Source organism: Physeter macrocephalus, chromosome 11 (genome assembly GCF_002837175.3).
Source record: "Physeter macrocephalus isolate SW-GA chromosome 11, ASM283717v5, whole genome shotgun sequence".
NCBI lineage: Eukaryota > Metazoa > Chordata > Mammalia > Artiodactyla > Physeteridae > Physeter > Physeter macrocephalus.
In genome coordinates, this window is record NC_041224.1 from 57,659,688 (window position 1) to 57,671,251 (window position 11,564).

Below are 11,564 nucleotides of genomic sequence, written 5' to 3' on the forward strand. Positions count from 1 at the left end.
GGGCACAAACCCGTGTCCCCTGCATCGGCAGGCAGACTCTCAACCACTGCGCCACCACGGAAGCCCTCCAGTAAGTTTTGAACACAGTACTCTGACTATATACCCTTCGTAGGATATACTTTAAGGACAAAAAAAAAAAAAAAAACTGCAGAAAAAAAACAACTGCAGAAAAATCTTAACTCTCACTTAGTAGTTATACTTTCTGTAGTGATACTGGTGTTGTAATCCTGAAATTATTTTATGCACAGCAAATAAAAAACAGGTCAGCATTGATTTAAAAAAGATTTTCTGTGTAAGAGAAAATACCAGAAAAACCCTGTACTTTAAAATTTGAATCAGAAACAATATGAGCTCAAATATTTTTTTTAAAGACTTTATTGAATTTGTTACAATACTGCTTCTGTTTTATGTTTTGTTTTTTTGGCCCCGAGGCATGTGGGATCTTAGCTCCCCAACCAGGGATTGAACCTGCACCCTCTGCATTGGAAGTGAAGTCTTAACCACTGGACAGCCAGGGAAGTCCCTGAACTCAAATATTTTTTAAAAATATAATGCCTACCCTTCTCCACTAACACTTCATTTTGGAACACATCATTGTATTAGATGGTTTCTAAATACTATCCCCCAACTAAAATAAACAAGGGAGAGGTGGCTGATTCCAACATGGGACAGAGAATTTACAAGGTGAGCCTGGGACATCTTGCTATAGAAACAAGGAAGCACTCAAAAACTAGCTGGGGGTGGAGGGATGTCAAAAGGATTCAGGAGCCAACTTTAAGAGGCTACCACGAGCTAAATTTGGGACAACTTGAGCAGCACAAAACATTATGAATGTAATTAACTATAAAACACAGTAAATAAAAATCCACAAATCAAATGACTAAAAAAACTTACTTGCCACCATAATTGAAGGTGATTATGGCACCAACTCCCTATTTTAAAAATTGATAATTAGAGAAAGAATTAAGCATTTATCCTGCCATTTTAGGATGAATTAAAATTCACCCACAATTAATAAGGAAAAGCTCTTGTTTACACGAACAATGCCAACTATTAAATATAAAAGGAATTGAAAAATCACCATTTTGATTTTCATTGAAATAATTCATTCAGGGAAGGAGCATCAATCCATGCTAAAATTGTTATGTGAAAGGCTGGTAGGGAACCGGATATTTGCATGGTGCCAAAGTATTACCCCATGGATTACCTGCCATTTGCAAAGGGAGAAATACATCTTTACACCGGAAAGATCTGGTGCTCACCACCTCCATCAAGTGATCAAATTTAGCTTCACTAGCCTTGATGCAGCCTGGTATTATGGCTTACTGATATGACTCCCTAAGACTGTAGGGGACAGAGGCGGGGGCTTCTCTGAGTAGATCCTTTAAACAGTTTTAACTTTTGAGTCATGTAAATGTCTTACATAGTCAAGAAATAAAATTACAGCATAAATAAAAATAAAAAGCAATATCATCTATGAAATACTCTTTCCACAAACTTTAAGCCCAAATCTCATCAAGCCTTTAGAACTTCCGATTTACAGGAACTTTAAGGGCTAGAAAAACACATTAAACAACACTGGAAGGAAAGAGACAATTGGCCTGGTCTCTTCAGAAAGTTAATGACATGGAGGGAAAAAAACAGTGGAGGAATTACTCTAATGAGACTAAAGAGACATACGACTAATTATAATTTGATCCTAGTTTGAAAAAATATACAGCTGTGAAATATGTTTTTAGAGTGTCAGGAAAATTTAAATATGGACTGGCTATTCGATGCTATTAGGGAACTATTCATTTTTCCTAGGAGATGCATGTTGAAATATTTAGGGATGAAAGGTCATGATGTATACTTCCAAATGGTATAGCAAAAATTAAAATATATATGCTACATAAACACATATATAAAGAAACTATGGCCAAACATTAATGATTGTTGACTCTGGGTTAAAACAGGTATTCACTGTCTTTCAACTTACCTTTGTGTTTGGTACTTTTCAATATAAAGAATAGAGAAAATTGTTCTAATCTTTCATAAGGCTAAATGTGAAGAGGGAGAGAGACCCCTTACCAATCATTCTCTGGAAAAGGACACGCAAGTGGACATTCAATCTTTAGTCAAAATTAAGGGAAACTTGCAAGTGAGGAAGCCACAGTGTTCAGATGCCATCACAACAAACAAAACCTTAGGAAAGATGTAAGAGTCTCTGCCCTCTGCACTTACCATGTGTCACCCCCTCGGCTGGCTGCTGCCTTCCATTGTTCAAACTTTCAGGCAAATTTTTCAAAACTGAAATAAGCTTAAAAAAAAGGAGAGTAATATATTCAAGATGAAAAGAACGAAAGCAGAAATACATTACAATTCCGTACCATGAAATTACAGCTTTAAGAACTGTGTGGCAGGGTAAAGCAGTAAATTGGCTTAAGCTGTGAGGATCCATCTACTTGGTGGAGTTTCAGTGGAGATGTTGCTCTCTGTAGAGAGAGCATTGATTTCCTTCCAGAGAATGCTGAGCCTCGACTGGCTGTCAGAACGGCCTGTGCTCGGCCATCCACACTCTCACTCTCACTCTGAAGGAAGGCAGCGGGGACTTCATACTCTGGAGTCACATAGTTCTGGGTTCAAATCCCAGTTCTACCACCTGCTAGCTGTGTCACTGTGGAAAAGTTATTTTACTTGTCTGTGGCCTTCAATGTCATTATCTATAAAACAGTTGAAAGCAATAGCTACCTCAAAGGTTTCTTGCGAAGGTAAAAAAAAAAATAAGTCTATGAAAGTATCTAAAACAGTCTTGGCACACAAGCCAGTGCTCAATAAACGACAGACACTACAATAACAGCATTTCCGAGGTGAGTGCCTAGAATGGGAAGCATCATCTATACAGCGGGGGTGGGGTGGAGGGGGGTTCCTCTACAGAAAATTTAGTTCAGATGAAAATCATTAATTGGGCCATTAAACCTTTATTCACACCCTATTGTATGCAGACTCAAAAAAAATCTCAGAGTTCATTTACAGCTAGGGGGTCAGCAGAATTCCAATGCATACAGATGCAAATGACTGGAACACAGGCACAGAAGTGGGAGGAAAACAGAGACTTACTTAGGAAATGATGTTAGTTCAGTTCGACAGGGGTGAATGGTACATCTATGAGACTAAGGAGAGTGAAAATGGGAAGAATAGTCTAAAAGCCTCACCATGAAATGTAACAGACCATATAAAATCACATATTTCATTCAAAAGCTTTGATTAAGTACATACTCTGTGTAAATTCTCAAAAACTAACATAAGATCACAAAAGCCATGCTAATTTTTAGGAAGCCAGGGATAGAAACCACTTTTTAAAAAGAAGCTTAAAATCACAAATCATAAAATTGTTCTTTTCATCATAACCACTTAGGAAACAAGCAGGGGGATATTGGAAAACTGTACCATGTTGGCACCCAGTCTTGACAGCACTGCTTCCAAATCCTTTGTGGTGCTCTTGGGTGGTACAGGAACTGTTTCCTGTTTGAGAATTGGGCCTACATCAAACCTACCAAGAAATCAAAAGCAAATAATAACATGATTACTGACTATTTCTTAAGATCAATATGTTTGTCTACATGAATGTTTATATACCACAAGGATAGTTTTTTTGTTTGTTCGGGTGGGTTTTGTTTTGTTTTGTTTTTTTAGGCCACACAGTGTGGCTTGTGGGATCTTAGTTCCCTGACCAGGGATCAAACCCGGGCCCGCTGCAGTGGAAGTGCACAGTCCTAACCACTGGAAGGCCAGGAAATTCCCCCACAAGTATAGTTTAACCGTGGCCATGAATGTGACTATTAGCCATTGGCAAGGGAGAAATGTCAGTCTGAAAGAAGGGAGAGCAACATTAGCATGTTACTAATATCACTTTAGTCTATCAACTAGATAGTTTAAGCGCATTAACTTTTCACCATTCTCTGCATTTTCATCTGCTTTATTCTTTTTTTTTTTTTTTTTTTTTTTGCTGTACGCGGGCCTCTCACTGTCACGGCCCCTCCCGTTCACGAACCCGCATCCCCTGCATCGGCAGGCGGACCCTCAACCACTGCGCCACCAGGGAAGCCCCTCTGCTTTATTCTTAAGTACTATTTTTTGGTCATTTATGGAGTCAATACTTGAGCTTAACAAAATTAAATTCTAATACAGTTATTTTACTAAACTATTAAAATTTTAAAAATTAAAATCCATAAAATTAAAAAAAAAGAAAGAAGGGAGAGCAAAATCTGGCCTATATTTAGATTTTAGGTTTATTTTTCACAAAGGAAAAAGGTTGCATATCAGGGATTTAACTGCAACTACAAATAATTCTATCATTAGTAGTAAATAGTATGAAAAAAATCTCTAATTATATAATGAAAGTACAGAGCAAAGAATATGTTTTCCAAGGAAGTACAACTAGGAATTTACAATCATTCCTTCCTGCATTTCCTTTCTCAAAGGACAAGAGTTTTGCCTGAATTATAATCAATAGTGATTATAAGTAGGTGCAAGGGTATTTGCATTCCCATAAGTCTTATATTCAATATTTTATATCAAGCTCTGCAAATATTGGCCATCAGCTTTTATTAGAAATATATTTTGTTTTAAATACTTAACTTTGTGGTCTGTTAACTCTATTTTTAAGCTATGAGCTTTAATAAAATGCTTATTATGAAAAGTTACAAACATTCCAAAAACAGAATGAACAGTCTAAGGAATCCCCATATACACATCTCCCAGATTTGAGAATTACCGAAGTTTCGCCACTCTTGTTTCATCTGCCCCTCCCCTCTTTTTTTTTTTTTTTTGAAGTAAGTTAAAGCAAATCCCAGATATTGACTTGGTCTTGTGAACTTGTGAATTTTCCTTTTCTATGGGGACGTTAGGTGATAATAGGTAGAGGCATAATACACTCCTAAAACAATTTAAAATAATTGTTTCTTAGATTGTAGGTATAATTTTAAAAATTAAACATTTAAGACAATTATATAACACATTGGTATACAATGTATTCTTACTTCAGGTTCCAAAAAATTTTTGACCATAGAAACCAAAGCCAGCAGAACAGAGATTCATAACTAATATACAAAAATCCATCTCTCATTTACACAACATCGTTTATAGAAATCCAGTTGTTAATAATTTATTTCAATTAACAAGTTTAAAGAGACACTGTGTAAATGCCAAAACACATGTGGTTTATGTTAAAAACCAGGAAGAAACCCAGGAGTTAGAGAAATTCGTGATTAGTACCCACTCATCCACCTCCACTTCCCCCCAGGCAGACTGACATCAACATTCAACATCACAAAAAGTTTCAAGAAAATATGCTCTACCTTTTAGGTCTAATTTGCATAATCGTTACTCCAGCAACTGTGTCTCCGTGCAGGACCGTATGGATTATAGGGGCTGGACCACGCCACCTCGGGAGGCAACTGGGATGGACATTCAAGATGCCACTGAGTTAGAAAAGGCAGGAAATTAGTATGCAAGTGGGCTTTTTACCATTTAGTTTACTGCTACCTAAACTAATATGCTACTTTTCATCATTAAACTTGCCCAGAAATTTTGAAAAACAGTTAAATCTAGTCTCATACCAACTGAAGCAGGAGTCAGAGCTAAGTTCAACTTTCTTACCATAAGAGACCAATGAAACTCAATTAAAAAAAGAGCAGGAACAACTATTCATTGTTCCGAAGATGTTCCAGCTTCGCAATTCAAGACATAGCTTGCAATGTCTGGGAGTTTTTAAATAAAGACAAAAATGTGTTTTTTACTAAATGAGAAAAACAACTCAAATCCAATCGTGCATCTCATGGATGATGTGAATTATACGTATAGTTTAGTTACATAATTACCCTCACTTCACTTAGTTTGTATATAGAGTTCCTAAAACAAGCTTCTTAAATCCCCATCTAATGATTTATTCACCTTTGCTGTTTATCGCTATACACCTTTCACCCATTAATGAGCAATTTTAATAATTTACTAATCTGTCATTAATGTCTCCATCAGCATGAGTATACACTTGAGAGTGCTTATGTGTGTGTGTGTGTATATATATATATATATATATATATATATATACACTCTAAATTCCACTGTTCAGCTCAGTCTCATTCATCCAACAAATATTTACGGAGCACAATCCACGTTCTGGCACTAAGTTCTGGGGATATAAGCAACAGTGAACCACACAGAAGAAAAAAAAATTCTGCCCTCATAGGCCAATATAAGGACTTGACTTTTATTCTGAGCAAGATGGAAAACCACCAGAGAATTTTGAGCAGAGTGACATGATCTGACTTATGTTTTAAAAGGATCACTTTGGTGTTGGGTGGTAAAAGACTGAGAGGGCCAAAGACAGAAGTGGAGACCACTTAGGAGGCTACTGCAGTATGACAGCCAAGAGTGGTGGCAGCGGAAGTGATGAGAATCAGACATTCTAGAGAGATTTCAAAGGCAGAGCCAATAGGATTTCCCGATGGACTGGATGCGTGGTATGAGATAAGGAATTAAGAATAATGCTAAGGCTTTGGGTCCGAGCAACTTAAAGGCTGGAGTTACCATGTACTGAGATGAAGATTTTGGGAAGGAGCAGGTTTTGGGGTGAAAGTTCAGGAATGTTGTTTTGCACATCTTACATCCAAGCAGAGCTGCGGAGGAGGCAGTGGATATCAGGGGCCTGGAGTTCAGGGAGAGATCTGAACTGGAGGGACAAATCTGGGAGTTGTTAGCATATATATGGAATTTAAATGAGGCTGGGTGAGAACCCATAGATAGTGATAAAGAGCATCACACATTTTAACAATTCATGACACTAATAAAATCTTTTATTTTAAGAGAAAATACTAAAGAAAGCAGAATTAAGTTCAAGTTATTGCACTTTAGATACCAGGTCCATATATAAAGACCGAGGTCTCTACACTGTATTTCCTTACAAATAAAACTTACTAGGGAAATTTAAGAATAAGAGCCTCACTCAAAAGTCGACCAAAAGAAGCTACCACTCCAACATCATATTCTCCAGATCCCACATCTGGCCACTCATACACTGGAAGCTGAGATTGGACAGCATATTGCTTCACCGGCAGTCTTTTTGGTGATGGGGAGGGAACTGTGACCACCTCCAAGTTTTCAATTAACTCTTCCCCTTTGTTTTCCCTAAATTGGAAAGATTAGAAGAAAACGTGACAGTGTTAAGACAATGTCGGAAAGCTAAACTACTTCACGCATTTCTAAGGCATTTTTATGATTAAATTCACGAAGCATTTAAGGGTAAATGATTAAAACTAGTGCAACTGAGAGACTAAAGTTTTATTTTTATTTAATTTTAATTGTTTTAAATTTAAAGAGCCACAAGTGGCTACTGGCTACTGTTTGGCCTGTTATGGTTGTAGGAATTTCCTGTGCATGCAGAAACATATACAGTACAGACATTTTACACAATTGTAATATTATATATACTGTCCAGCATTTTGTTTTTTTCTCTTAACACTATGTATGCTATTACGTGAGTCTTTTTTCAAAATGGGTTAAATATACATTTGTTTGTATATGCATCAAACATTTCTAGAATAGGAAACTGAAAACAGTGGCTATCTTTGAAGAGAGGAACTGGGGACTGGGAGAAAGAGATGGAAGGAACTGACTTTTTATTTTATATCTTTTGAATCTTTTGAATTTTTTACTATAACCACATGTTATTCAAACAATACTTAAAAAATATATATATACGTGTGTGTGTATACACACACACACACACACACACACACACACCATGGGCATCATTCCATGACACTATATGTAGCACTACCTCATTTTTTTTTACCTGCTGCAAAGTATTCCAGTGCCTGGGGCTGTTTATTTATTTATTTAGCAGGTACTGCATCATGCAGGTACAACATCATAAATGTTGAGGATTTATGAGAAAAGGAATAGACAGGAGGGCCCCAAAGAAAAAGTGCAGAAGTACCGGAGCTGCCAAGAGAAGCATCAGCAGAAGCATCAGGATACATGCAGTGAGAGATGCAGGAGGCCATACACGGAAAGTAGCATGTAGAGAGTGTATTACTGAGGTGTGCAAAGGGAACATGTGTGAAGGAAGTGTTTCAGGGTGTGTTAGAGGGGAGTGTGTGAAGGCGGAAATACAAGGGGATTCATGAATGAGTCAACATCAGGGTCTGCTGGGAAGTATTTGTAGAGAAGACTTGATGGAGGGAGATGACAGAAATGAGTGTGAGGGTGCATCAGGAAAAAACGGAGCAGGGAAATAATGGAGGCTGGGGAAAGGAGACAGAGCAGGATATATGGGTATAGCCACCACATACCATGGACGTTCAGGACAGGTTGGATCTCAATTATTTTTTTCCAGGAAACACAATTTGTTAAATTTTAGAAATACTAAATGTATACCTAAGAGTTCTGATTTATAAATTTATTCATAGGAAAACAGTTCGTTTTTGTACTATGTCTTCATTTCAGTCTCAGAAAACTGGATCCGGTTGTATACAGGGAGGCGATGGGGAGCGAAGGCGTGAGGCAAGCGTGTGCAGAGGGATGCCTGTGCCTGGGAAGAAGCCCAAAGGATTAGATGATACAAATCAGGTGAGTAGGAGGCAGTAGGAGAAAGTGGAATGGGGAGGTCCTTGAAGTCAGAGCCCGTTTTAGTACCAACCTGCTCAGCTGATGACTTTGGGCAATCTCTTAACCTCTCTGAGCTACGGTTTACATGCTAAACGGGCAGGGAGGTGGTGGGACTGGACGGAGGTGATGCAGGTAAAGCAACGAGGGCGGCCTTGGCACCGCGGGGCGCCCGGTGGCGCTCAGAGCGCGGAAAGAGTCGGGCGTGTAGACCGGACGGGACCAGGCGGGCGCCCAAGGGCTGACCGAGCACCCTCCGGGCGCCCGGAGACGCCGAGATCTGGGCCCACACCCCTCCGGCGCAGCTGCTTTCCCCGACTAGGAGTCCAAACCCTCGAGGCCGGCCGCAGTGGCTCCACAGCCGCGTCCTCGACACCCGGGCCTCCCAATCCCTGGCCCCGGTACCTGGCGGCGTGCAGCGCCCGCAGCGTTTCGCGGGCGAACTGGTCAGTGCCGAAAAAGAGCACCCGCCAAGGCGGCTTCTCGCGGCCTCGAGCGCCCTGGCCGTCCTCCCCGCCAGAGGACCCGCTCAGGCCGACCAGGGATCGCCACTGAGGGCTCGGCCTCCTGCCCGCGCCGCCACCGCCACCGCCGCCGCCGCAGCCGCCTGGCAGGGGGCCCCAGCAGCACCGTACCAGAACCCTCATTGCCTCCGCGGGCGGCCCACCCTGCGCAGGCGCATTGTGGTGAGAGAGCAGGAGCTAGGCAGGAGGGGCGGGGCGGGGCGGAAACTCGATGGGCGAGGTCTTTCAGCGACTGGGGCGGGGCTTGCCTGATGGCAGGAGCGGCAGATGAAGGAATTTGCCGGTTCAAGCGTCCCCGTGACTTTTGTTGCATTTGTTTGCACGATTTAGCCAATCTCCCCAAACAACTCTTTTGGAACAAATCATATGTGTTTTCAGACGACGAAATCTCATTTATTTATTTATTTCTGTATCATTTTCTCAGCCATTATAACTAATATTTACTAGAAGCCATGCTTTGGCTAAGCATTTTATATATCCGTTAGTTTAGTTAATCTTCATAATCAACTATACCAGGTAAATATTATTACAACCATTTTACTGAAGAGGATCTGAGGCTCCGTGAAATTAAGGTAATTACCTATGTAGGATCCTCACAGCTAGCCCCGTGTAGCTCCAAATTCTGTGATCCTAACCATTTGGCCTTCATAGCAATCCTATGTACTAGGGAAGTCAATGTCCCCTTTTTGCCCCTGAGGAAACGGAGGCTTAATTCTTGTAGTCACTCTGGTGAATCAAAGGCCCGCTCTTGCCCGTACCCCGTGGTTCCCTCCCACACCGAGGGATAACACAGAAGAGACTCTTAAGGAAAATGGGCAGGGGAAGCTGTCCTCAGAAGACCTCTAAAGACGTTTATTGCTTAGATTCTGTATTCCTGAGGCCTATGCAGTGGCCTTCTCCTTGAGGATGTTCACACATCCTGGCTGTTGAGTGGAGACCAGATTCTCTTCTAGTTTTACTGCCCTCCCCACCTCTCTTCCTCTCTAAATGCTATCCATTCTTCAATGCCAAGGTCAGACATCCTTCCTGAAGACTTGAGCTCTTGCCTGCATGGACTTAATGTCTTTCTCTGTGTGCCCTTTTAATGCTCTGTGGGGACCTCTGCTTCTCACACAATTTGGAATTACTGAGGGAAGTTGTCTAATGTATGCATAGACATTGACAAATTCACCTGTGTGTTGAATAGAAAAGAGAGAGGCAAAGAGGAAGGGAGGGAGTGTATTTCCAGTGATTCTGTTCATTTGATCATGTATGAGATGAGGAGCTAACTGAGATCCCAACCTTCTATTCTTACAATCAAGTTCTCTTCTAGTATCCTCTCTTAGGGTAAGTGAAATATGATTCTAATATTTAAAAAATGGTCGGGCTTCCCTGGTGGCGCAGTGGTTGAGAGTCCGCCTGCCGATGCAGGGGACGCAGGTTTGTGCCCCGGTCCGGGAGGATCCCACATGCCGCGGAGCGGCTGGGTCCGTGAGACATGGCCGCTGAGCCTGCGCGTCCGGAGCCTGTGCTCCGCAACGGGAGAGGCCACAACAGTGAGAGGCCCGCGTACTGCAAAAAAAAAAAAAAAAAGGTCTTTTCCCATACAACATGATCTATAAATACAACCCAAATACTCATTTAGGTTTTCGCCTTAGACTCTGGCTGCTGTCTAAAGAGTGACTCTTCGGATTTGTCTTTATGTAATTTCTCTCCTTGAGTTAGAGAGCCTGCATTATGCTACAATTTATTTTTGGCGGCCCAAATTCTCCACAGGTAGCCCCGCCCTACAGAGCTGCCTTGAGCCACTCACAGCGCCCTCTGCCGAGCACATACCGACGGCTCAGTGTGAAGGGCCAACGCCAATCTGTTCTCTTTCCTCCAAAGAGTTGGCTCTTACCGCCGACATCTAATTCTCTAGTGGGTGGTCTTTTGATTTTTAGCGAACTTATTTTTAAAAAACTGAACATAAGACTATTGTAACGGCTTAAGTTTTCCCAGGATGCTAAAATGGAAATCTTTCTGAAACGCTTGGTGGTAAATTGGGGTTGTATTGGGGGTGGGGGAGTCCATTTCCAAGCCCAGACAAATCCACGTCTGGAGCTACTATAAAGCACACAGAGAAAATGAGGACGTTAGCTCCTAATGGCAAGGAGTTTTAGGTAATAAGTTAAGACGCCCAGAAAGCACATCCAAGAGGACTGGGCTATAATAGAACCCAGATAATGCTAATTTGTCTGGTGCTCCAGTTTCCAGAAATTTCTCTCCCCTGATGAATGGAGTATGTGTGCATTTGAATCAATGAAATTACTCCAGTTTCTGAGTCTGGGTGACAAGACAAGAGGTTGACAGAGAGGAAGAACTGCTTGGTGGTAACCATGATGACTTTCAGCTTTGCTTTGAAACTGAAGTGAT

At 41.0% G+C, this 11,564-nt stretch overlaps 1 protein-coding gene across 1 annotated transcript in view; it reads right to left on the reverse strand.

The window, feature by feature from the left end:
* MTFMT (mitochondrial methionyl-tRNA formyltransferase) overlaps positions 1–9,327 on the reverse strand; it is a 20,611-nt gene extending 11,284 nt beyond the window's left edge. Inside the window, exons 1-5 of the mRNA XM_024128913.3 lie at positions 9,052–9,327; positions 6,958–7,167; positions 5,340–5,462; positions 3,430–3,532; positions 2,224–2,299 (exon numbers count right to left, since the gene is read on the reverse strand). Of these exons, the coding sequence (XP_023984681.1) occupies positions 2,224–2,299; positions 3,430–3,532; positions 5,340–5,462; positions 6,958–7,167; positions 9,052–9,293 (754 nt within the window). The 5' untranslated portion in view covers positions 9,294–9,327. The remainder of the gene's footprint in view (positions 1–2,223; positions 2,300–3,429; positions 3,533–5,339; positions 5,463–6,957; positions 7,168–9,051) is intronic.
* Between the last annotated feature and the right edge of the window lie 2,237 nt (positions 9,328–11,564).